Here is a 22,850-nt window from a genome sequence, read left to right on the forward strand (position 1 = left end):
TCGAATTATACGAGAGACTTTTTGGAAGAGGATTTTTTTACGGTTTTTATTAGCCACAAATAGAATTCTCTAGTTTTTAATGTTTCCTTAGAATTGTTCTAATTTTACTATTTACCAAAAAAGCTAGAAGCTTTATAATAATACTAAAAGATAAATATTACTATTCTTGATATATTAATTTTGATTTGACGAAATTTTATATATAAAAATAATATATTTATGAAATATAAAAATAAATTTAGTTTTCATAATATAAAATTAAATTAAAATCAAAATATTATATAATTACATTAAATTAAAATTCACGTATTACATCATATATTTAATCAAAACCAGAGAGAAATAGGCTGAATGGTGTTTGGAATTTTGGGCTGTGGCTTAAATTTGTAGGTTGGACTTGTTTGTGAACTTAGGATAAAACTAAATGAGAAACTGGGCCCTTCTGAAAATCACCTAGTCCAACTTCACCCAATGTTCTACTTGATCTAAATAAAATTTATTTGAGTTTTAAAATTTTGAAAATTTGAATTAATTTTGTATTCGAGTTATTTCGAATTTGGTTGATTTTGGATTAGGTCCTTTTAGGTATAAGTAATATTAGATTAAGTTATTTGGGGTTTGAGGCTTGGGTTTTTGGATTGGATTATTTCAAGTCAAGGACATTTCAGGTTTGAGTCATTTATGATTACTTGTTTAGATCATTTTGTATTCGAGTAAATTTAGGTGCGTGTTAATTTAGATTTCGGTTGTTGATTTTTTTTCCTGATCTAAGCAAGTTGAATGGAACCAATGTACCTTCCATGTCCATTTTACAATCCATAAATACTAGGGGGTGTAATCAAGTCGAGTTGAACCTGAGTACTGCTAAACTTGAGCTTGAGATCAACTCAAAATATAGAGCTAGATACTCAGCTTGAGCTTGATCAAGCATTTGTTTTTAAGTTCGAGTTTGGCTCAAGATATAATCGAACTACTTGAGCTTGAACTCGATTAAGCTTGTTTACCAGTTTTGCAATCAAGCTCGAGCTTGGTAATTAAGTTTAAGGTTAATAATATATATTAAGGGCAATAACATAATTTAAATATATAAAAACGGGAAAAGCTCAATAAGGCTCGTGAACTGTTGAAGTCAAGTATTACTAAGCTTGAATTTGTCTCAGCTGATAGCTCGAGCTTGACTTGACTCGATAATTATCGAATCGAGTTCGATTTTTTTCGAGTCAAACTTGAGTAGTTTGCGAGCATCAGTGTCTTATTTACACCCCTAATAGAGACTAATATTTTTGAGTATTCGTGACTGTCTCTCCTAACAACATCATCTTCAATGTTGGAATTTAATTTTTTTTTTAAAGTATAATGTATCTTACCACTACTTTTAAAACACGAGATTGATAGAAAAGGAGCTAATGGTGAAGGCAAGAGAGTCTCCATTGATGTGAAGATTCTCCACATTTTTATACAGCCTGGAAGAATTTGCCAATTGATGTGATCTTAAGAAACTTCATTTGCTTGGCTAAAGTAGGATTCACCAAAAATGGATTCCTTTTCCACTTTTTTTTTCTTTCTTTTTTTCACCTATTAACTTCAATCTTTATCGGGTGGTCTTTTGAGGTGTTTTTTTGGGTTAATATACTATTTAGTACTTAAATTTAGTTTTAATGTCCAATTTGGTATTTAAGTTTTTTTTCTAATTAGGGATTGGAGTTTTTTCAAGTGTTAATCCATTTTTTGTGTCCTGAACTTGGTAATGATTCTCACATTAGGGCCTAAACTTTTTATTTGTCCAAGTTAATCCCTAAACTTGACAATTGTTTCCACATTGAAGTCTAAACTATGTAATTGTTCCCACATTAAGGCTTGAATTATTTGTAGTCCATGTTAGCCTTTTAACTAGGTAATTGTTCTCATATTGGGGGAATAAACTATTTTTTGTCCAACTTTTTTTCAAGGAAATATGAAAGACTAACTTGGACAAAAAAGTTGAGGCCGAAATGTGGAAACAATTACTAAGTTCAAGGACTAAATTGAACAAAAAAAAGTTTAAGCCCCAATGTGGTAACACTTGTCAAGTTCAGGTCCTAAATAGCGCATTAACTTTTTTTTTTTCAATTTGGTACTTGAGTTTTCATTTGTCCCAATTAAGTAGCTGAGTCTGACTTCAATGTTCTATTTAGTACTTGAGCTTATTTTTGTCCTAATTAAGTATCTATTTTTTTATTACAACACACATGTCAAACATTCATTGGACCACAAGATATCATTTCGTCTAAGTACCAAATTGAACATTAAAACTAAACTCAGGTATCAAATGGTATATTAACCCTTTTCCCTCTATCTAACAGGTTTTCATCAACAATGCTTTGAGTTACCTGTTTCTCAGAGACATGAATTCTAATTCGAGTCTCAAAATTCAATTCAATTTGAATTTCATTCAATTCTATTTAGTCATAGAAAGTCCGCAATTCAGACCATAAATAACCAAAACAAAAAATAACCTAAATCCGAAATGATTTGAATTTAAGTGTCAAACTCGATCAACAACCTTTGAATTTCCTTATACAGTTTGCTTAATTTTCCTCAAATATTTCCCCAAAAATTTGCTTGTTGGATGCATCATTTTCGGTCCCCCACAATGGAGAATTATCCTTTGAGAAAAAAGAAAAGAAAAGAAGGTTATGCAGATAGCATCCTAACATTAGAATATTTTTTTAGCCGGGAAAATTGACCACATCTTGCAATTTTAGATGTTAACATGGGCATAAGGTTAGAAAATAAATAAAATAGTTATTTTTTTTGTAACTATTGAAAAAAAAACATTAATTTTATGAGGTGGACCATGGACTTAATTAAATTAATTTAAAGTTTAATGTAAATTTAATAGGTTTTTCAATAGTTATAGAAAATCATTTGCTCCTTTTTTTAATGAACTAAAGAGAATTACAAAATTTTAGCCTTTGGCTCTTATGGCCGTCGGTCTCAAAATAGTGACCACTTTATTGTGAAGATGAAATGGATACGATAAGGATTTCAAAAGATATATGGACTTGTCAACAAACAATAATCACCATTATATGGAAGAGGATAAGCCAACTTTGATTCCATAGAAAAGGCTCTCTCCATCTGGTCCTAATTTAAAATTTGGGTGTTGCAACTTTATGAATTATTATCGAATGAGGCTTAGTTCGGTTAGTATCACTGTCATTATAATAACTTAGAAGATATGGGTCTTAACCAAGGGCGAAGATAAGGGGTAGGCAGTGGCCTTATCCCCCCTCCCCCAATTAAGGATGGGAATGGAGTAGGGTAAGAGCAGATGTTGCTAAATCCATCACCGTTCCACAATTAGCATGCTTTGCTCCACCACCCTTATTGTTCCACTATGGATGTATACTTTTGAAAATTACTACCACCTCCATTGATGTTGGAGGCATCCATCCCCACTCACTTTGCCTTGCTTCAATTTAGTTTTTACTACTTATCTTTAATATTTTCAATCTTTTTAAAAGGCAAGTAAATATCTAGACATAAATATTAAAAAAATATTTAAACATAAAATATGGATTTTTCTGTAACATATTATTATATTTATACTCTTTTAATAATTATATATAAGGATAAAATGATAGTTTTATATAGTGAGGTGCAACGGGGTGAGGCAATCGATTACCATAATTACTCCATACTCTCTGTCTAAAAGAAAAAAAAAATTTCACCTCGCCTCACCCACATCCATTTTCTAAAAAAAAAAAAAAATCCACTCCAAGCATATTAGTTCAAAATCCATTGGATAGTTCAAGTTTTGCCATTTCTACCCCAAATGGTAAATAATTCCTTTAAATTTTATGAAATCACAAGTTAGTATAACGATAAAATTGTACTTTGGTCCCCTCAGAAATTTATCATTCATTTTTGCCCATCCTAAAGCCACTTTCTGTCTTCACCCTTGATTCTAAAGTGCCTAAGCGCATAATATCTTCCATTTTAAAAATTAAATACATAAAACGTAAAACTTCTTTGAAACTTGTTTACTTGTTGGTTTCATCAATTAGGTCCCTGCAATGGAGAATTCACAATTCATTAAAAATTCCCTCAAAGCTAGTGATGGGAGGAAAATGGTATCACTAGAGACCACTTTATTGTGATAATGACATGGGTACAATAAGGATAAAAAAAGAAAAGAAAAGATAGAATGTTGTATGATAGGGGTGAGGAAGAATAAGTTTGAAATTGAATTAAACGATAATCTCAATCAAGTTAATTATAATAAAATAATTTAATTTTATAAGCGATTAAAATAAATTCTCAATAAATTATAATTCATGAATTTTCATAATCGAATCGATTAAATTAATCAGTTTCTACTAATCAACTTTACCCACAATGCTTAAAAAAAATTACCATGAAAGAAATGAGTGAATGCAAACATCATAAGCTTATATACTCTTAAAAAGGAAATGGCTGACTTAAAATAAAAGGACCTACAAATAGAAAAGACATATATATAGTGAAAAAGTAATATGAATATATATATTTATCGAGAAGGTGTTTAATAAATTGAAAATTTAAGTGTTGAAAAATTATATACTAAATTTTTACTTTTAAATTTTATAAGTGTTGAATTTATATTAGAAAATTGTTTACTAAATTAATAAATATTAGTCTTGAATCTAATTATGTTGTTTGATAAAAATAAATACTGATTTTAAAATATTATTTATTTTTATTCTAATCTTATCAATATAATATTTTATATTATTTTAGATAAATTTGGAAAATTTGAATGTCTTGTTTTAAAAAAGGATAATTTATTTTAATTTTTAATAAAATAAAATAAAATGAAATAAATATTGTTTACAATAACTTATAAGTTTCTACCTATCTACTTATTTACTCTAACATATTTTTATTGAAAATTTTATATTGAGTAAAAAATTAAAATGACTATCGAACACATTTATAGGCTACTTATATTCTTTATTATATTTTTATATCTATAAAAGTCAATCTAAACCCAAAATAAATCCAAAATTTCAAGTTTGCCATTTTAAGTTAAAACTTCATTTGTTTTTATATAATTTTTTTATAAACATATATCTTTTGGCGCTTTTCATGAATGTTTTACGGTCTATTCAAGATTACCCCTCCTAATAATGTCATCTTCAAGATTTGAATGTTCTCCATTGAGAGTACAATATGCCTTTACCATTATAACCAATACTTTTTAATTTTATAAATATATTTTTATTCATATTATGGGTGTGCGATAATCTAATATATATTCTTGCATTGGAGTATATGATAAAAGAATCTAATCACCAACATGATAGGTGATTAAAATGAATCCGCTTTTTGGATATTCCCCCAAAAGTTGGTAACGCTATGGTTAACCACACATTCTCTTCCCTTGCTTATTTTTTTACTTGAAGTGAACATAAATTTAAATAATACGAGTCATTTGTCATTATATCAACGGGTAGTAACATTTTAGCTCGAAGTATGTCTCTTTATTATAAAGATTGGATCGAATTAATTATTTTACCATTAAATGAATTAGTTTAATCTTTATACCATTAAAAAGAATTACATATGACTAAATTTTAGTAGAATTAACATTTACTGTTATCATTGTGTGGATCTATATGTTATGAAAGTACATCAAGAATGTAAATGTTTTCAACTTCCATATAAACATAAGATAATAGTAAATGAGGCAAATTCTATTATCACTTGCTTTATTGTTATCCCTAATTTATATTATTTAAATAATTAATTATTTGAAAAGGAAATGGCTGACTTAAAATAAAAGGACCCACAAATAGAAAAGACATATATATAGAGAAAAATAACATGAATATATATTTTTATCGAGAAGGTGTTTAATAAATTGAAAATTTAAGTGTTGAAAAATTAAATACTGAATTTTTACTGTTAAATTTTATATATGTTAAATTTATATTAAAAAATTGTTTGGTAAATTAATAAATATTGGTACTAAATCTAATTATGTTGTTTGATAAAAGTAAATAAAGATTTTAAAAGATTTTTTATTTTTTAATTCTAATCTTATTAATATAATATTTTTATTATTTTAGATAGATTTTGGAAATTTGAATATCTTATTTTTAAAAAAGATAATTTATTTTAAAATTCTAATAAAATAAAATCAACGTCTACATTAAGTGATAAGTTTCTACGTGCCTACTTATTTACTCAATATTTTTTGTTGAAAATTTTATATTGGGTAAAAATTAAAATGACTATCAAACACATTTAAAATATTAAATGTTGAAAATTTTTAATGGTTTATCAAACACACTCTAACTTAAAATGTTTAGCTAAACGATGTCACGAGTTAACATTTATAGGGTACTTTTATTTTTAATATAATTTTATATCTATAAAAGTCAATCTAAACCCAAAATAAATCCAAAATTTCAAGTTTTCCGTTTTAAGTTAATACTTCATTTGTTTTTATATATAATTTTTTTATAAACATATATCTTTTTGGCGCTTTTCATGTTCGTTTTACGGTCTATTGAAGATTGCCCCTCCCAATAATATCATCTTCAAGATTTGAATATTCTCTATTGAGAGTACAATATACATTTACCATTATACCCAATACTTATTGATTTTATAAATATATTTTTTCTCATATTATGGGTGTACGATAATCTAATATATATTCTTTCAGTGGAGTATTTGATAAAGAATCTAATCACCAACATGATAGGTGCTTGAAATGAATCCTCCTTTTGGATATTCCCCCAAAAGTTGGTAACGCTAATGTTAACCACACATTCTCTTCCCTTGCTTATTTTTTTACTTGAAGTGAACACAAATTTAAATAATGCGAGTCATTTGTCGTATTGATTGATATTCAAATTATTTTTAAGTATATCTCTTTATTATAAAGATTGGATCTAATTAGTCATTTTACCATTAAATGAATTAGTTTAATCTTTATACTATTAAAAAAGAATCGCATATGACTAAATTTTAATAGAATTAACATTTACTGTTACCGTTTTGTGGAGCTATATGTTATGAAAGTACAGCGAAGAATGTAAGTGTTTTCAACTTCCATATAAACATAAGATAATAGTAAATGAGGCAAATTCTATTATGGCTTGCTTTATTGTCATCCCTAATTTATGTTATTTAAATAATTAATTATTAAAATTTGTATAAATATAAAATACAATAAAATATTTGAATCTAACAATGGGTTAATTTGCCGTCTCAAGACAGAGGATGAAAATTTTAATAGGTTCTTTTAACAGTACAAATAGATGAAATTTTTAATAAAAAGTATCAATTTGCTATTTGATTTAACATACAAGAACCTATTTGCTCATTTTTTAGTAGATGAGGAAAAATGCAATATATACTCCTAATATAGAGGCCTCAATGATATTCTTACTGTTATTTTACCATTCTAGATAAAAAAAAACAATAAAAGAAATCACATCGCCACTTCAATGGTTGCAACTAACAATGTTATCAACTTAGATACGATTTTAACATTAGGGATAAATCTCAAAACTATACATGGGTTTTGGTTTGTGCAAATTCATACATGAATCCAATGCTCACAAATTATTAACACAATTATTGATGTAGCAACATTTTATGTTTATATATTGCATACAAAAATAATTATATTTATCCAATATAAAAGTAAATTGAAATATTTATTTCTTTAAATGTGTATGATTGAATCAAAATTAAGGTTTCATGTATACATTTGAACCACAACTAAAGTTTATGTGTATAATTGTACCAAATCAAAGTTCAAATATCAAATTATATATTATCAAAGTTGATGTATAATTCTGAGATTTGTCCCTTAATACTATATAAAGTAGATGAAATCAAATTAAATCTCAAATTTCAGTATATTTTGAGGGGCTCAAGCTAGAATTAAACCATTTTCTCTCCCTTTCTCTCCACTATATAAGTGCCACCAACATTCTATTTTGTGCATACAAAATCATCTCTAAATAATTCATTCTCTTTTCTATTTTTTCTCTCTTAAACTTTTGAGATTCTGCAAAAATGGGTTCAAGTTCGAGCTGGACACCAAAGCAAAACAAGTTGTTCGAAAATGCTTTGGTAATTTACGACAAGGAAAGTACGGACCGGTGGCAGAACCTGGCCAATGCTGTCGGAGGCAAAACCGTGGAGGAAGTGAAGATGCATTACTACAATCTTGTTGAAGACATCAAGCAGATTGAGTCTGGCAATGTGCCTTTACCCCCTTATGGTAAGAAACCAGGAGGAGGTAGCAAAGGATATAATTGCATGGATGGTGTCCAAAGGTAGGGTTGGTAAAATACGAACCATTTTACGATTTTTTTAATAGTAGATAGAAATAGTGGAATGGAATAGTTATGATAAATGCTTTTTTATTTTATTTTATGTGTTGTTGCCCAATTTTTAAAACTGTTATTTTACTTTTTATATTATTTCAAGTATTATTTTGACTGAATTCGATATTATTAGTCAATTGAATAACAACTTAATCGATAAAAAATATAAAATTTAAATATAAGACATTTATATATTATTATCATTTTAAAAATAAAAAATATATATTAATTTTTACGAACTCTGTGATAGACCTGATCATGAGTTAGATCACTCGTCCAAGCCCGAAGGCTTGCTTGAAAAGTGAGAGAGTTTGAACAAAAATATATGCTTAAAAAATAGTATTGGATAAAAAATAAGGCCCATTTTCTAAATGGTTTGGGCCTTGGGTAAAATTTTTTGGCCCGAATGTAGCTCGAATCACATATCGATACTTTTTTTATATATACTTTCAATTTGTTGAGAAATAATTATTTTTATATTTTTAGTGTACTTAAGATATTATATTTACATATTTGTTTTATATAAAAATAATCTAAAAAATTATTATGGTTAGAATCGGGTTTAATATTTTTAATATGGGTTGGATTTGAGTAAAATTTTATGCCCATTTTTTTAGATCGAGTTAGGCTCAAACTTAAAATTCTGAATCAGTTTAACCCGAACCTAATTCGACTCATGATCAGATCTACTATAATATAATAACACATTTTTCAAGTATGCATATAAATATTAAAACCAGATAGTCATAATTCATATGATGCATAATTTAATAAATCATATATACTGAAATCATATCCATAAATAAATTATTAATATATATTAATATTAAATTGAAAAATCATTAGCGAAAGAAGTTGGGTGAAACCAACATACATCAGAGTGTACCAATTATAAATATAAGCATCAATGTTGTAAAAACCTAATCAATTATCTATCCGATCAGATCATGAATTTTTAATTCAATCAGTTAAACTGTCGAAAAAAATAATTTATAAAAAAATATTAATTGATTCAATCGTTTGAACTGTTTGTTTTTCACTAATTCACAATAATTTATCTTATATTTAATTATAAACTATTAAATTTTTATTCAACTGACTGATTTGATCCGATCCTAATATCATTACTATTTATCAACATCCATATACAAATATGATAATTCCGTCCACGTTCTACTCCATTGTAACCCTAACATAAAATAATGCTTTTTAGGAATCCATATATCTCATTTACAAGCTGAGAAAATGATATACATATATATTTATGTATATATGTTTCTCTTGCAGGATGAGGAATCTAAGGCTTCACTGAAGTTGTACCTTCATGTACTTCTTTTCCATATACGTGCTTCGGGTTTTTCACTATTATAAGGACAATATTTTTAAAAGTATAAATGTATATCCGATTAATTATAATTTAAGATTAAATCAATGTAAAATATAACAGATGAAGAATCGTAAATAAAAGAATATACATGTGTTGAGATTGAAGACTCACATATCGTAATTACGAATGGTGAAACTCGAAGTTAGATAACGAAAGATTCAGAGCCTCCGTCTTAATCAATAATGTCAATGCCTCGTTAGCATATATACTATGCTAAGAGTATAGATTTCATAGCATTGATATATGACGGAAAGTTCCTTTTATGTTGTTGTATTTTATCTTTATGACTATATATATATATATATATATATATATATATATATATATATGGGATTTACTTGTATTAGTATAAAATTAAAATAGTTTTTTACGTTTCTATAATTTTTATACGAATAATATTTTAACAATCTGATCGTTATATTTCAATTGCATTAATGTAGAATTAATATAAATAATATTCTAGACTAATAAAATAGAGATATCAGATTAATTCAAAAATTTATGTGCATGAAAAATACAATTATATTGATAAATCAACAATCGGATTGTTAAATTATAGTTGTATAAAAATTACAAAAGTGCGTAAAAATATTTTATTTTTATATCGACGTAGAAGTAGATATACTATAATATATTTCCTTGTTGAGTTTGGTATCCCAAATTAACTCGACCATAGAATGCTTAAAAGATTAATGGGTATATATTTATTTGAGAATTTTATATGATTATGTATGCGTTAATTAATTGCCATAGATTTTGTCTCTAAATATATATTCTTATATATAATTAGATTATGATATATTCATGACGTGAGTGATAAAAAATTATGTAATAAATTTATAAAAAATTGACATAAAAATTAAATATGACTTTAGTTGATATGATGAAGCTGAGATATAATAGATATCAAAACTACATATGAACTTTGATGTAATATGCAATATCATACATTAATCTTGATTTTGTGCGATTTTATGTATAAAATTTTAATTTGATTACATTTTCACAAGTGACTAACGATATTATCAAATTAGCACCATTTTACATTGATATATATACACAAACAATTATATTAATCTCGTATGAAAATAAATGTATGTATTCATTTATTTAGATGTGTACGATTGAATCAAAATCAAAGTTTCATATATACATATGAGCCACAATTCAAGTTTCATGTGCATGATTACACCAAATTAAAATCCATGTATCTAATTATACATTGGACCAAAGTTCATTATAAATTTGAAATTTATCTCTAAAATTATAATGTTTTGGGTTTAAATCCCATCATCTGCATGTATTTTTTTAAAATTTTAAGTAAAAATATAAAAAGATAAAATTCTTTAAAATAATATTTGTTATTTTCTATAAATAATGTGTTTTGATAATTTCATATATGAATTGAAACTCGATTGATGTGTAGCACTAATTCAATCAAACTCTTGAAACATAGTATGGATAAGAAATGAGTAACACCATTTTTTTTATTTTTGTAATTTTGATACAATAACTATGTACAAATTTATATATTATAACTAACCCTTTCCCACAAGCATCTGCTCGAAGTGGAGTTGAAGATTCAGAGGTGGTTCCTTAAGGCATGTCATCCCCACAAGCACATCATGTGCCAGGTTGGTTTAATAGTCATCGCATTCGTTTTCTTCACCGTAAAGTGTGATGAATTTTCACAGTCTAATCTTCATTAATCAAATCTAAGCAATCTTCGTAAACTTGCAACGGGATACTATCAGAGCTACGAACCTTGTTGCAACAAAATTTGTCTGAGGGCCACGTTGGGTTCAGTGGAACAAACCTCCTGCTGGTACTGTTATTAAATACTGATGGAGCAATTCGGTGTAGCTCTCGAATGGCTTCAGGGGGGTCTCTTGCGAAATGAAAATGGAGACTGGATGGAAGGTTTTATGCTGAATATAGGGGTGACTACTCGTGCCGAATTTTGGGGAGTTCGGGGAGGGTCTGTTTTTTAGATAATTTAATATTTGAATATGATGTTTTTTTTTTTTTTTGAGTTAGTGTGAATATTTGTCACTATGTTTTAGGTGAAAATTGAAATTTGTCATTATATTTTTCATTAATTGATATTTATTATTATACTTTTGAACTAAAGATAAATTTATCACTACACTTTATATTGAATTTTACAATTTTATTTTTATTCAATTGAATTTTGGTACTAATGTATGGTTTTTCTTGAAATTTTGCTATTCAATTTCAATTTAAAATTTGAAGACAAAATAAAATTAAAAATAATTTAAATATTTTATTTAAAAATCAAAATTCTAAGGTAATTTATTAATATCTTATAAATTAATTTATTATTAAAAATCAAAATAAAATATTTTAAATAATATTTTTCCTCATAAATTTTGTTAGTAATCAAAATCAATATTGAGAGGTAAAATTTAATTAAACAAATCAAATTTAGTGGTAAAATTCTATAAAATTCAAAGGTTAATGGAAAAATGCAATCACATAATAGTTGAATAGAAAATTTACCCATATTCTCAAAGCTTAAGGGCAAAATAAATTAAAATAAAATATAGCAACAAATTTCAATATTCACCTATGGTGACAAATTTACAGTTTAACCCCCTTTCTTTTTTTTTCATTTCAAAAAATACTTATCATTTTGTTAAGTTTTGAAGTTTAATGATCAAAACGTAAACTTACTAATAATTTAGTAACATTACTGTAATTTACTCATTAAATTTTTATCTTTTAACATTTCAACCCAAACATTACTCAAATCTTTTAATGATAATTGTTGGACCTAATTTTTTGCCCGGCCCAAAACCTGTTAAAACCCAAAATACAACCCCCAAACTAAAGAACCAAACAGTCCAGTTTTAAGCCCAAAATACAAAAAATAGACTAAACCCTAGCCCAAGTTTTTAGCCCAATAACTTAATTTCTTTTTCCATCAAAAGGAAAACCCTCAGGCAAGCTGCTGCTCGTGCCCATGCCCAGCGCACCTCCCCCGCACGTCGCTCGCCTCCACCGAGCCGTACGCTCCACTACTAGCCTATATCAGAGATGTGCTTAATCAAACCTACAAATACAAAAATCAGTTGTAAAAAAAAGGTTATAAAAACCTTCAAAAACAATGTAAAAGGGGATTTTTTTTTTGAAAAAATAGAGAATACACACAAAAGAGGATTTAATAAAAAAATCAAACTCAAAGTTCTAAAGTTTACTTTACTTCTTCTTTGGGTTTTTTTTTTTTGCTTTATATTTACGTTTCTTTTTTCTTTCTTATTTATTTACTGGGTTTTATGCAAATATATTTGAAACAAGAATTAAAGAGAAGGTTTTACCTGGGTCTTAGTGATTTAGAACCCGAATGCCTGGAAAATATGAAGATTCGGGCAGGGGATTTCGTCCATGACTATAACAGTGACCTTCTTTCTCGCCGAATTTGGCGTTCGTGGAGAGAGCTTTCACTCTGTTTTTAAAAATGAATAAGGAGGGTGATGCTTTAAATTTTTGGGTGTTCTAAAAGTTTTTTTTTTTGCTTTAAATTTTTGGGTGTTTTAAAAAGTTTTTTTAAGGTTAAAATAAAAGGAAACAAATAAGTTTCAGTGGGGAAGTAAACAAAACAGCATTGGGGAATGGAATTAGTGCGCCTTTTGGCCTGGATCCACGTGCATTGTACCTTTCAATGGATAATTTACGCAATCAAGCCCTTCCTTTGTGCTAGTCTTCAATCGGGCCATGTTAAGTTTCTTAAATTATTTAAATTTATCCCTGTAACCTGTGCGCTATTTCAATTTGGCCCTCCCCTTTTAGTGCAGTATTTTAAGATTTGGAGCATTTTCAATTTTAGACCTCGAGCATTTATACACATTTAATTTTAGCCCAAAATTCTGTTTTAATAATTTGTTTTACTTATAAATTGTCCTTTGGATTTTGTTTTTTCTTTCAATTAAATTTCAGTTATTTTTTAGAATAATCATGTTTCAACATATTATTTTGATTTCATACTTTTGTGATTATTTTTTTCATATGCATACTTGTTTATATTAAATACCTTTATATATTATTATTACTACTATATGTATTATTTATATTAAGCTTTTCCTGTGTATATATTATTTTGTATATTATTTACTTTTAATCTTTTATGCATATTATTTTTTTGGAATTTCATTTATGCTACATATATTATTTTTTTTCTTATTTTTATTTTGATACAATTCAAGCTTTCATTCAAATTATTTACTTTATAATATTTATTTTAAAAATTCATTTGTATATTACTATTTGAAATTTTATTTTTCCCCTATTTATTTATTTTTTTAAATCTTATATTTATTACCCTTTTAAAATTTTCTTATAGTTTATGTAGTTATATTTCCAAATTTTCTTTTTCCTATTATTTATTTTATTTTAAAAACTTGTTATATTTTATTTGGGTGATTTATTTGAAATTTCTTTTAAAATTGGTTTCTTATGCATTGACCCTTGGATATAAATGATGATATTTTTATAATATATGATGTGTTGTTATTGTATATATTCTAAGTTGTTCTTTTGCATTTCCTTATTATTTTAGATTATTTATGAGATGTTATTGCCAAGTGTTTTATTCCTTATGTTATCAAGTTTTTTTTTTATAAAAGACATTTCATTTATTTATTACATTTCATTTGAAATTTTTAAACGAGGCAATGTTCAGAATTTGAAGAATTCAAAGGATCATGCCCTAACGTACTGGGTTTCGCTTTCTTTGTTTGTTTTGAATATTCGAATATCCTCTTAAAGCTAAAACGCACGTTTTAAAGGTAAGATCACATTTGAAGGTAAAAAATGTTGTGTCTTAACGTACTGGATGTAATGTTTTACCTCAAGGTGAGATGGTCTTTAATACACATTTGACTTATCTAAATGTTTTAAAAGCCAATAAAAGAGGATCGCATTTTGAATTCTGTCCAAATATTTAATTTTCGACATTTAAGACACTAATTGATCGATTAAGTACCAATTTTGAGCGTGTCGAGGGTGCTAATCCTTCTTCGTACGTAACTAACTCCCGAACCGGTTTTCTATTTTCGCAGACCAAAATCGTCGTTTTGAAAATTTTATTTATTTATTAAAAACGACCGTGTTTCGAGGTGATCCAATCGCACCCTATTAAAAACAATTGGTGGCGACTCCCAACTTTTCGTTTTCAAAAGTCGATTTCCCGTTTCGACAATAATGAGACCTATTTTTCCATATTAAATCAAAATTCAAAAATTAAATCCAAATCCATCTTTAGACAAAAAGAGTCTACCTTTATCACTCATTTCCCAAAACATTTTTACCCCAAAGCTTCAATAGTGTACAGATTCGTCATATCGAACTATAGTTTACACTTTACTAAGGTGCAATGTGCTAAAAGAATGTAAATGAATTGATCACTCAAGTAACCAGACGATACATATAGGAATATATATTTGCAAACAGAACTGTTTTTTTTTCATCTCTATTGTAAAACAACGGGAAATTTGCAGGACCAGGGCTTCTTATAAGCAAAAAATATGGAACAAGGAGAAGGATTGCTTTCATCTGAAAGACCATTGGATTTCTTCAAGTGTTCTCCCCTTTGTCTCAGGGACCCAGAGTGTCACAAATACAATGGTGGAAGCACTCACCATCATGTAAATTGTAAAGGTTCCTGTTGAAGATGAATGTAGGTTGAGTTAGCTGGGAAAAGCCAAAACAACAAATAAAATGCCTCAGGTTGCTTTTGAGTTGAGTTAATCTGAATGGAGTCAATTCGGGTTTCGATCATTTTGAGTTTTGGTTATTTGAGATTCTGATCATTTCAGGTTTGGGTCATTTTGAGATTTAGATTGGGTTATAGGTTTTATAGTCAAATTGGGTTGAGACGAACTATGTTTTTGGATTCGGGTTAGAATTGAAAGGTTGGGGGTGCAGGTGTGAGTGAGAGAAGAGAGAGATGTACCTCCACTGCTCCAATCCAAAAGCAAGTTGGCAGTCATTGTAACCACCCAAGCAAAGAACCAGTTGGAAAGTGTTGCTATGCTTCCAGCTAGACCCTTGATGTTTATTGGAAGAATCTGCAATGCAGTATAAATGATTGAAAATGATTTTTTTACTATATTCAGCAAATTTCAACAAAAGAGCAATTATAAGCAGTCAAGTGATTGAAATTGGATCCAAGTAATCAAATAAATCAGCTAACATCTTTACTGTGTTGGTAAGGTTGAAGTTTTGGAAACTTGATAGTTCGATTCCAGTCATGTACACTTGCTATTTGAGGGTTTTTTAGTAGTTTATTCTGGGTTTAAATTCTACTATGGGTAGGCCATGTCTAGATGATGTTTAAAGCTTTGTAATAATGTCTTGACTATACCGATTAAGTCTTAACATAATTGGCATCGGCATTGTTGTCAGTGTAGGAGGACGCAGGTCTGAACGCATTCAAGGGTGTTTTATTCTCCTATTTAACGGTTAAGGAGGGATTATGGATGATTTTAGACATTGCACCAAAAATAATGCCTTGACTATTTTGGCAAGGTTAAGGTTTTAGGAATTTGATGGTTTAGGTTCGAGTCTTGTTATGTGCACTTGTCATGTAAGAGTTCTCTTACAGTTTATTCTAGGTTTAAGTCCCACTATGTGTGGGCCATGTCTAAATGATGTTTAAAGCTCTTTCCAATAATACCTTGACCATGTTGTTAAGGTAGAGGTTCTAGGAACTTGACGGCTTAGATTCAAGCCTCGTCATGTGAGTGTTCTGCGTAGTTTATTCTGGGTTTAAATCCCACTATGTATAAGCCATGTCTAGATGATGTTTAAAACTTAACGGCCATCAAAGACGTTGTCTAATAATGTACACTATTGATACCTCTGACATTATAATCCAAGGAATGGCACCCATTCCAAGAGAGAAGGTAACAACCATGGCCTGAAAGAAAGAACCAAGTTAAAACAATTACCATTCTAGCAATAAACATAGTATCAGAAACAAGAAAAGTAAACATACCACAACTCCAACTACTGACAAGATTCCCATAATGCTATAAACACTAGAGTCACTAGATACAACATCCTGGATCAATTGCCAAAATTCAAAAAATGTTTATTATTTAGGTAAAAGAACGGAAAAAAAAAGGAAGTATAAACTTTAATATAATTGAATTGGTAAAAGTATCATGGAAGCCCCTGCTTTAGGAGTCAGATTGCATTTTGCCCCCTTTACTCAAAAAATGAGTAAATTAGTTCTTGTACGCTAAATCAAAAAGCAAATAGATCCTTTTTGTTAAAAATAACTAGATAGTGACACATTGTGTGCCACATGAACCTCATGGTTATGTACAGGGACCAATTTTTATAGTAGAAATGGATGAAAATTTTAACAGAAGGATCAATTTGCTCTTTGATCTAACTTACCGGGACTAATTTGCTCATTTTTTGAGTAGAGAGGGCAAAATTAGGGGCCTTCATGGTACTTTTACCCAATTGAATCATATGTATATATATATATCATTGGTTTACCTTTAGAAAGAATGATGCTGCTACAACTAGGAGGCTGAGAGTCATTCCAAAAGAGGAGACCTGAAAGTAAATTTGCAAACAATGATATCTTTTTTGGTGTTGGGTCCTAACTCCGCTTTAGGCACGTTTTCGGTCCTAACAAAAATAGGTCAGGGGTGTGTCGGAATGGTCAGTAGAGTAGAGTGATCTTACTATAAGCAGAAGCCGGCGGCCAGCTTTGTCCACCAACCATGTAGTTACGGCAGTAGCAATGACCTAAGTGTCCATAAATTCTGGTAAATTTTCGTTGTGAACCAATGAGAAGAAAAAATCTGTGGCATTTATTTGAGCTATACCTGAATGGCACCAACTCCAAAGGTGGCTGCATTGCTTGATTTAACTCCTGCTCAAGTCACAGTTAAATCGACTCGTTAAGCCTTTGAAATTTGAACTCGAACATTAAACTAATAAATATGGCTTAACATAACACAAGCATCAGCAAACTTTGGATATGAGCTTACCAGCAGCTTCAAAAATTGTACTGGAATAGAATAGAACACCATTAATGCCACAAAGCTGTTGCAGCATAAGTAATCCAATTCCAACCTGAAAGATCCAAATGAAACCAATTAGATTCCTCTTTATCAGGCTATCAAGACCTAGGACAATTGAGATGAATGGAAAGTTAAAAGAATAAAGCTTATAATTTGCAAGTAAAATTTACCATCAATGGAAACCAATATCTCCTTTCTTTGAGATCTGCAAACCGAATCGTAGTTCTTCTAGTGGTTGATGCTACAGATCTCTGTCAAGTTAATAAGCAACTTAAGTTTTGAACAAAGAACTTGCAAACATGCAAGTGGCAGACCATGTTGGAAGGTTCCCAATTGAAGAAAAGCTGTTAAAATGCAGTAAAAGTACCATGGAAGCCCTTGTAGTAGAAGTCAAATTGCATTTTACCCTCTTTACTCAAAAAATGAGCAAATTAGTCCCTGTATGTTAGATTAAAGAGCAAAATTGGTCATTTTTTTAAAAAAATTCATCCATTTCTATCTGGTGTAGCTAGATAACAAATCAGTTACACGTGATGTGCCACATGTAGTTCGTGTTGACATACAAAGACTAGTTTATAACGATAGAAATGGATGAAATTTTTTATAGAAGGACCAATTTACTCTTTGATCTAACATACAAGGACTAATTTGCTCATTTTTTTAGTAGAGGGGGCAAAATGCAATTTGACTCCTAGTACAACGGTTTCCATGATACTTTTACCGTTAAATTGCTTATTATTACCTTGATTTCATTCACTTCAATAGAAATATCAGCATCAAAACCCCTGAGAACTTGCAAAGAAGTTTCAAAATCTTCTGTCATACCCATTTTTGCCTAGAATTAGGAAAGGAAATGTAAATCAGGTGATCATATAACTATCTGTGCAAGAATGCTCGAGTTATGACCTCATTCTTGAGCTTACCAGCCATCGAGGAGATTCCGGAATGAAAAATAGACCAGGTATCAAAATTGTACAAGGAAGTACTCCTGCCAAAGGACAACATTAGTGTCCAAATATGAATCTATCTCATAGATTTTACTGGTAAATTCTTTATACATCACTCGGTGACATGGAGGAGAAAGTTGATCATTGCAACAAAAGAAGTGGATAACCAAGTTATATTAAAATGAAGCAATATGAGACCATTTTCTGAATTTGAAATTCATTTAGATAGAAAATGAAAAATGATCAAATTCAATTATGACTTTAAAAAAATGATTACCTAAAACTGCAAGTATCCTCCACTCAACAAAAAGTCCGAGTAGATAGGCCAGCATTATTCCGAGAGTGACAGATAGCTAAGCATTACAACATTGCATGTTTTGAGTAACCTAATAGGTGATCAAAGCCTTCTACAAAGTATTCATTAACAATGCTAATGATAAACAGAGCCAAGGCCAACCTGATTCACTGAACCCAAGCTGCCCCTCAAATTCTGAGGTGCTATCTCAGCTATATATACAGGCACCTATACATAATAAACACAATTCATACACTTTAAACCCTTTTGAACAAAAATTCCATCTTAATAACCAAACATTTTTCCACGTTACCGTGTAAGAGATTATTCCAACACCGAAACCTTCCAACAACCTTCCCATGTAAAGAAAAGATGAATCCTGCAAAATGCAATCAAGTTATTTTATACCAATGTTGCTACATCAAGCTTGGGTGATATTAACATTATCATCAAAACTCACTCTTGCAAAAGATATAGCAAGCCATCCAATTATATTAGGAATTGCAGCAATCATTAAAGACTGCAATGAACATAAAAAACTATACTTAGTAATCCAAATCTAAAACAGAAAACAACGCATTGAAGGGTAAAAGTACCATGGAGGCCATTATACTAGGAGTTGGATAGCATTTTGCTCCCTAAAAAATTGGCAAATTAATCCCTAGACATTAAATTAAAGAGTAAATTGGTCCTTTTGTTAAAAATTTCATCAATTTCTACTACTAAAAACTGGTCCTTTATGTCAAAATAAAGTACAATGGCACGCCACATGTCATTATTCGGTTATTCTATTAGTCATGCCAATTTTCACCTGTAGAAATGAATGAAAATTTTAACAGAATTGACCAAATTGCTTTTTAATTTAACGTATAAAGACTAATTTAACCATTTTTTAGCAGAGAGAGCAAAATGCAATCAGACACATTTGCTTCCATGGTATTTTTACCCGCTTTTAAGTTATATTACTTAGACACGGGAACGCATCTAACACGGATACTTCAACAAAATGAAGAGTCCGAGCAGCATAGCTTTGAAGGAAAACCAGTGATTTGATTACCCCTTTTCGTCCAATATATTCGGCTATCTGACCACTGGCTATTGCTCCAACCATGGCACCCACATTTGATAAAGAACCAAATAGAGAAAACTATCCCACAAATAGAACTTATTAGGAAGATTTAAATAAAAAAGTGGGGGCGGGGGCGCGGGGGGACAAAAAGGAAAAATATTACCTCTGAGACTGTTAGTCCAAGATCCTCGATGATTGCGGATTGTGTAGGAGAAGAGTAACCAGACTAAAGAAACAAATGAAACCCAATTTAGAACTTCATTCAAATGGTACCAAACACAAAGCTAAATAAGAAAAAAGAAAAAGAGAGTAAAACTCACAGTGAAACCAAATTGGATAGGACCCAAAGCAACAATCAAAACGCAAGCTACAACAGAGATGGAGTTATCACGAAGAGCTTGAGAGGATCCTAACATACTAGACCCCATCCTAGAACCCATACGATACCAGCTTCCAGTATGTAGAAATGGCTTCCTTAGATCCCCTCTTCCTTCTTCAGCATCATCCCTAAAACTCATCTTCCTCTTCTCTATACGAACAGTGACTTAGACAATAAAACAATCACTTGGTGATCACCTAGACATAAAAATGAAGGACCCCTTCTGCTAGTTCTTTTAGGCTCTTGATGTTATGAGCTGGAAAATGTAAATAAAAAAATGGGGTGCTACTTGTGAATTATATAATATATGAAAAATATTTGGGAAATTTGAGAAAATGGGATTGGAATTTAATGAATCAAACGTGAATATTGTGTGTTTACCTATACTATAAAAGCTCATTTGCTCAGCTGTAATGGAAGACAACCGTTAGTTCCAGCTCAAAAATTACCATTAAAGGTCCTTTTCAAGTTCTGTAACTGATGGTACTTCTTTTTATCCGATATTAAGGTGTCGACTTATTAGTATAGAATCCATCGTCCACTTTATAGTTAAAGGATGAGCTGAGCAACCATTATGCCGTTCATAGTTTTGATAAATTATATATTTCAACTAATTATGAAAAGGTTATTTAGGTTCTAATGATTGAAAAGTGTACGAAGTTACAATTAAGAATTTGTAAAATGAAAATGAAATTAATTAGTTAAATTTTTCTATTAGTTTTTGTTACCAAAGTTGCGAGGAATGAAAATTATGGTGAAAAAAAGGAGGAAGCTAATTAGTTAAATTGTGCTACTTTGAACCTAGTTTTGTACTTTTCAAATTGGTTAATTTTAGTTTTGGTAAATTATATTAATAGTCACTCAATTATGTTTTCTTTTATTTTTAGTTATTTAACTATGAAAAGTTACAAAATGGTCACTTAATTATTCAATTTTGTCTTTTTTTAGTCACCAAACTATCTTAGATTTTTTTATGTTTCTATTATTACGTTAGCTAGTTGGTGAACAAGAAAGACAAAATTTAATAGTTGGGTGACCATTTTGTAACTTTTCATAGTTGAGTGATCAAAAAAAGAAAAAAGAATCATAGTTGGGTACTTTTCAAGGTTTGAAATTTTAATTACGATCCAAATAGCAGCAGTTAAATTCGTTTCTTTAAATTCAATAAGTAGTCTTGTACTATGTGTATAGTTGTAAATTTAGTCTATATTCTCTAATTATATCATTCTAAGACCTGATACTTTTCAAATTTTAAAATTTCATTATTGACGTAAATGACATTGTTAATTAACAAGTAAATATGATATAACACATATGATAATATGTTTGTTGTATCAAAATTTGAAAATAGCAAAACTTAATGAATTTAACCGTTATCATTTGGTGATGACAAAAATTTTAAAATTCGAGAAGTACAAGGACTAGAACTAATCAAATTAAAATACATTAACTAAATCCACAACTTTCGTAAAGTAAAAGGACTAATAGCATAATCTAACCTTACTAACCTCTTTAGAAACTTGATAATTACGGTTTTAGTTCCTCTACTATGTTAAAATTTATTAATATTTTAAGATTTTGTGATTGTTGTTCCTAATAATATTATATTCAAGGTTCCATTGGTTAATTATTTTGCTTTAATTCAACACAATTCAGTAATTTACTTTTATAATATTATTAATAAATTCCAAATTGATAATACGATTAGTTGATTCCGTTAAAATGGAACTTAACTTTAGGTCTAAATATGGTTTTAGTCCTTTTAATATGCCGAACTTTGAGATTTAATCTCTCTACCTTAATTTGGTATAATTTAATCTATCAATTTTTTATTATGTTATTAGTATATTCAAATTGTTAATATCGTTAGTTGTAGTGATAAAGTGATTACGTGTATTTTTAAAAGGACAACATTAAACATGTTAAACTTGATTAACTAAATTTTCACGTGATTTTAACAACAAAAATAAATTTTCATGTCATCACTTTAGAGCTATTAATAACATAAAAGGGACCAAATTATAGTAAATTAAAGAAAAAAGTCAAATCCTAAACTTTAATATAATAGAGAGACTAAAATTATAATAAACCTTAAATTAGTTAGATTCTAATATACACATCCACGTGATAATATATTAGGTGCCATGGGACTATAAATTAAATTGGTTAATTCTCTCTACTTTTTTGAAATTTAGTGATTTTATTTTTATCTCAAAAATTTTGTTTTCCTTTTCTAGATTTAAAATGTAAGTTCAACAACCTCGTGTATTGGCTTAACAGTTAGGGTATTCACAGCTTCAAATGTGACCTGAGTTTGAGTCGTGTTAATTATGTTATCGTT

General features: G+C 29.1%; 2 protein-coding genes and 2 long non-coding RNA genes across 5 annotated transcripts; 2 read left to right on the forward strand and 2 right to left on the reverse strand.

Annotated features, from left to right (window-relative positions):
• The first annotated feature begins 7,980 nt into the window (after positions 1–7,980).
• LOC128294108 (protein RADIALIS-like 3) lies at positions 7,981–9,863 on the forward strand. The gene is made up of 2 exons (XM_053030049.1): positions 7,981–8,321; positions 9,660–9,863. Exons 1-2 carry the CDS (start codon positions 8,059–8,061, stop codon positions 9,682–9,684), a joined length of 288 nt encoding a protein of 95 aa, XP_052886009.1. The 5' UTR covers positions 7,981–8,058; the 3' UTR covers positions 9,685–9,863.
• Positions 9,864–11,361: 1,498 nt separating this feature from the next.
• LOC128293747 (uncharacterized) lies at positions 11,362–11,895 on the forward strand. Its single transcript, XR_008283931.1, has 2 exons — positions 11,362–11,393; positions 11,480–11,895. It is a non-coding gene; the product is annotated as an uncharacterized LOC128293747 (long non-coding RNA).
• Positions 11,896–12,459: 564 nt separating this feature from the next.
• Positions 12,460–13,025, reverse strand: LOC128293885 (uncharacterized). Its single transcript, XR_008284003.1, has 2 exons — positions 12,983–13,025; positions 12,460–12,832 (listed from the first exon to the last, which is right to left on the reverse strand). It is a non-coding gene; the product is annotated as an uncharacterized LOC128293885 (long non-coding RNA).
• A 2,010-nt stretch (positions 13,026–15,035) lies between these two features.
• On the reverse strand, positions 15,036–21,102 carry LOC108480354 (sugar transporter ERD6-like 6). 2 transcript variants are annotated; one of them, XM_017783321.2, is made up of 19 exons: positions 20,891–21,102; positions 20,451–20,765; positions 20,294–20,356; positions 20,119–20,208; positions 19,522–19,581; positions 19,375–19,440; positions 19,224–19,289; positions 19,044–19,119; positions 18,743–18,807; positions 18,562–18,654; positions 17,990–18,070; positions 17,787–17,871; positions 17,622–17,668; positions 17,479–17,541; positions 17,287–17,346; positions 16,775–16,840; positions 16,637–16,696; positions 15,731–15,845; positions 15,036–15,439 (listed from the first exon to the last, which is right to left on the reverse strand). In XM_017783321.2, exons 2-19 carry the CDS (start codon positions 20,646–20,648, stop codon positions 15,327–15,329), a joined length of 1,467 nt encoding a protein of 488 aa, XP_017638810.1. In that variant the 5' UTR covers positions 20,649–20,765; positions 20,891–21,102; the 3' UTR covers positions 15,036–15,326. The 2 variants fall into 2 exon arrangements, with proteins under 2 accessions (XP_017638810.1, XP_052886085.1); XM_053030125.1 differs by lacking the exons at positions 16,637–16,696; positions 20,891–21,102 and having other exon boundaries at positions 20,451–20,882.
• Positions 21,103–22,850: the final 1,748 nt, after the last annotated feature.

Source organism: Gossypium arboreum, chromosome 6 (assembly GCF_025698485.1).
Source record: "Gossypium arboreum isolate Shixiya-1 chromosome 6, ASM2569848v2, whole genome shotgun sequence".
Taxonomy (NCBI): domain Eukaryota; kingdom Viridiplantae; phylum Streptophyta; class Magnoliopsida; order Malvales; family Malvaceae; genus Gossypium; species Gossypium arboreum.